This window comes from Salvelinus sp. IW2-2015, linkage group LG12 (genome assembly GCF_002910315.2).
Source record: "Salvelinus sp. IW2-2015 linkage group LG12, ASM291031v2, whole genome shotgun sequence".
Lineage (NCBI taxonomy): Eukaryota > Metazoa > Chordata > Actinopteri > Salmoniformes > Salmonidae > Salvelinus > Salvelinus sp. IW2-2015.
In genome coordinates this window covers 7,968,617-7,972,168 of record NC_036852.1, presented here as the reverse complement: position 1 = coordinate 7,972,168, position 3,552 = coordinate 7,968,617, and the positions used below count along the sequence as shown (strand labels likewise).

General features: G+C 48.0%; 1 protein-coding gene across 1 annotated transcript in view; it reads left to right on the top strand.

Annotated features, from left to right (window-relative positions):
* LOC111971099 (rho GTPase-activating protein 9-like) overlaps positions 1–3,552 on the top strand; it is a 54,358-nt gene that overhangs the window by 36,194 nt on the left and 14,612 nt on the right. Inside the window, exons 12-15 of the mRNA XM_070445876.1 lie at positions 61–148; positions 255–350; positions 1,036–1,134; positions 1,554–1,668. Coding sequence (XP_070301977.1) covers positions 61–148; positions 255–350; positions 1,036–1,134; positions 1,554–1,668 — 398 coding nt within the window. The remainder of the gene's footprint in view (positions 1–60; positions 149–254; positions 351–1,035; positions 1,135–1,553; positions 1,669–3,552) is intronic.

Genomic DNA, 3,552 nt, shown 5'->3' with positions numbered 1-3,552 from the left:
GTGTGTGTGTGTGTGTGTGTGTGTGTGTGTGTGTGTGTGCTCTCCTGATGTGTGTTTTAGGAAGAACTGGAATCCCTCGTGGGTGGTTCTGGTCGGGAACAGTCTGGTGTTCTTCAAGGATCCCAAATCCCAGACCCCCTCCAGCTGGGTAAGATAGTCATTGAGTTTAACTATCATAGATGGAGTTTAAATATTATTATTTTTTGTTATTTTTTTTTTTTATGTCTCAAGACTGCTTTCTTATTGGTCTTTAGATACCAGGCAACAGTCGTCCGGAGAGCAGTGTAGATCTGAGAGGAGCCGTGGTGCAGTGGACCAATGACCTGTCCAGCAAGAAGAACGTCTTCAAGGTCAGACACACACCAGATGGGAGGGATGTCCCTCAAACCACCGTTTCATTGTTTGTATATCATTTCATTGGCATTTTAAGATACTTTATTTCACCCTGTATTTTAGGGAAGTCAAAATGTGTCTATTTTAGTCTCACTGAGAGAGTGAGAACTGCTCTAGTTGTTTTCTCTGTGAAAAAACATTCTCACGTCCTCTTGAGAGGAAGTTCAGTATCTGACTGTAGGTGTTGTAACAGGACTCTATGAGCACCAGGGTTTCAGACAATTCAATGTCAACTCAGTCAATTCAATACATGCCTTAAAATTCAATGCGTATTTTATATTTCCAGAATTGTTATTTTGAATTCATTTCCCGAATTGTATTATTCATCCTTTCTGTAACTAGGCAAGTCAGTTAAGAACAAATACTTATTTACAATGACGGCCTACCCCGGCCAAACCTGGACGATGCTGGTTCAGTTGTGCGCCCTATGGGACTCCCAATCACGGCCAGATGTGATCCAGCCTGGCTTCGAACCAGGGAATGTAGTGATGTCTCTTGCACTGAGATGCAGTGCCTTAGACCGCTGTGCCACTCGGGAGCCCGAATTGACTGAAGAATTAGTAGTAAGAAGTAGTACAGTACCTGGTGAAGTAGTCTGTGATTTGGGACTAACCCACGGTACTTTGTCTGTTTGTGTGGTAGCTGAGGACGGTGACAGGGAATGAGTTCCTACTGCAGTCAGAGACAGACTCACTGATCAGAGAGTGGTTCAACACCATCCACAGTGTCATCAATAGACTGGTGAGTTTCACACGCTGAGTGTGTGTGTGTGTGTGCGTTCGTGCATGTGTATTTGTGCGTGTTTGTGTGCGTGTGTGTGAGAGCTCTAGAACCGTTTGCAAGAGATATTCAGCCACAGGAGGTTGGTGGCACCTTAACTGGGGAGGACAGGCTTGTGGTAATGACTGGAGTGGAATCAGAGGAATGGTTTCCGTGTGTGATGCCATGCCATTCGCTCCGTTCCAGCCATTATTATGTCCCATCCTCCTCTCAGCAGCCCCCACTGTATTCAGCTACTCTAGGAGGACAATGGAAGGGAATTAAAAGCCTTTCTTTATGATCAAACACCAACTTATTTTAGAATCTAGCTTTCATCAGGGCGCTAACAAATGGTTAACAAAGTTGTCTGGTACAAGTTGAAATGGTCTTCTCTTCTATAGGATCGGGAGAATCCCCTGGACAATGTGCTGCTGTACTCTCTGAGGAGGGCGGGCAGTCTGGAGATGTTGGACCACAGTGGAGACGAAGAGGACAGTCGAGGATATAAAGCATCACGTGAGTCTCTCCATCCATCCATTGCTCCAAGGATGCTGTGGCTGTGGCTGTTGCTGTTGCTGTGGCTGTTGCTGTTGCTGTGGCTGTGGCTGTTGCTGTCCGTGGGCTTGTTGCTGTGGTGCTGTTGTGTGCGGTGGCTTGTTGCATGTGTGCTGTGCTGTTGCTGTCGTGTTGCTTGCTTCTGTTCTGTGGCTGTGTTGCTGTTGCTGTGGCTGTTGCTGTTGTGTGTTTGCTGTTGCTGTTGCTGTGTGCTTGTGCTGTTGCTGGTGTGGCTGTTGCTGTTGCTGTGGCTTGTTGCTGTGCTGTCGTACGGTTGGTCGTGCGTGCGCGTTGTGTGCTGTTGCGGCTGTTGCTGTCTGTTGCTGGCTTTTGTGTGCTGCTTTCGTGCTGTGGCTGTGCTGCTAGTGCTCCTCCCAGTGGTCATATTTTATCTTCACATTTTCTCTAAATAATGACACTAAAGTTGGTTCTACCTTTTTTTTTCCTTGTACTTCTTGTTCCTGGTGCCGTTCCTCCTTCGCTCCCTCCTTCGTCCCTCCTTCCTCCCTCCTTTATGCTCTTCCTCTTTGCCTCACTCCCTCTGCGCTTGCAGTGCCTGTCGTTACGTTGCTTCTCGCAACGGGTGGAAGGTGAATCTCAGAGAGTGACTAAACGTTTGCTCTCTCGTGATAGCTAGATAGTCTCGAAGACAGTTCATGATTGACCTTCAAGACGACCACTCCACTACAGATCCTTACAGGAGAATAACGAGATGACTCAGCATCAGGGTGAGATCTAACATGCATAGTACTCCATGTTTTCTCACACTTTGTAAGTTCTTCTCAGTGCTCTCTCTTGTTTCTCTTTCTACGTTCGCTCTTCTCGTCTTACGCGCTCTCTCTTCTCTATCTACTCTTCTCTCCTCTCTTACTCTCATCTCTGTCTCGCTCATGCTCTCTGTCTTCTCTCTCGTCCTTCGCTCCATTGTGAGATGTCATCTGATCATCCTGTCCTATCTCTGTTTACTTCTCTCTCTCTCCTCCTTCGCATTCCCGTTTCGCTCTCTCTCTCTCTCTCTCTCCTCTATCTACAGTCCCCTCATCTCCTCTCTCTCTCTCTCGTCACTCTCTCTCTCAGTTCTCGTTGCCTCTTCTCTCGTCTGAAGGTTCGTGGCAATATCTAGTTCGCTTTCGTCTCTCCACTCATGCAGGCCAGTATTGATTGTTTGTCTCGGTGGCAGTCGCTAACTGGACCCGTTGACCCACTTATTGAATTCTATCGTCCTCACGTTTGGGTCGCATCCAACAGCCTGGTTTTGGGTCCTACCTCACCAAGAAGGCTCACGAACACACGCACTCTTCGAGTGTCCCCTTTGACATTATGGTTGACCCCTTCTCCGTGTAGAGGCATAGATGCTGCGTGGTCGAGTTCCCTCAGCTCATTGGCTTTTCTCTCTCTCTTCTTAAGAAGTCTGTCTGCTTCTTCTCTGCTTCTCGTCCGGTTCTCACTCACTCTCTTTCCTCCGCCTTTCTTCATCCGCCGGTCATGATCTCATCAGCCGGTCTTTCTCTCGGTTCTTCCTCCTCGAGGCAGGGTGGTCTGTCTGACTCATATCAGCAAGAAAGCGCTCCTAATCGCGTGATTAAATTGTCTGCGCTCAGGTCTTAATCCGACCGTGCTCGTTCCTCCTCCGATCTGTGGAGAGCCGGTTCCGGTATCTACCTATTTGCTTGGGTATTCGCCGCCCATTCGCTCTTCAACGTCCGACACGGGCAATCAGCATCCCGTCAGGTCCATCTCCAGATACATCATCCATCCTCTTCTCATAAATCATCTGCTCGCTCTCTCGCTCACCTTTCATCATCTCTCATCTCTCTAATTTTACCCGCAGTTCGAGACACTCGC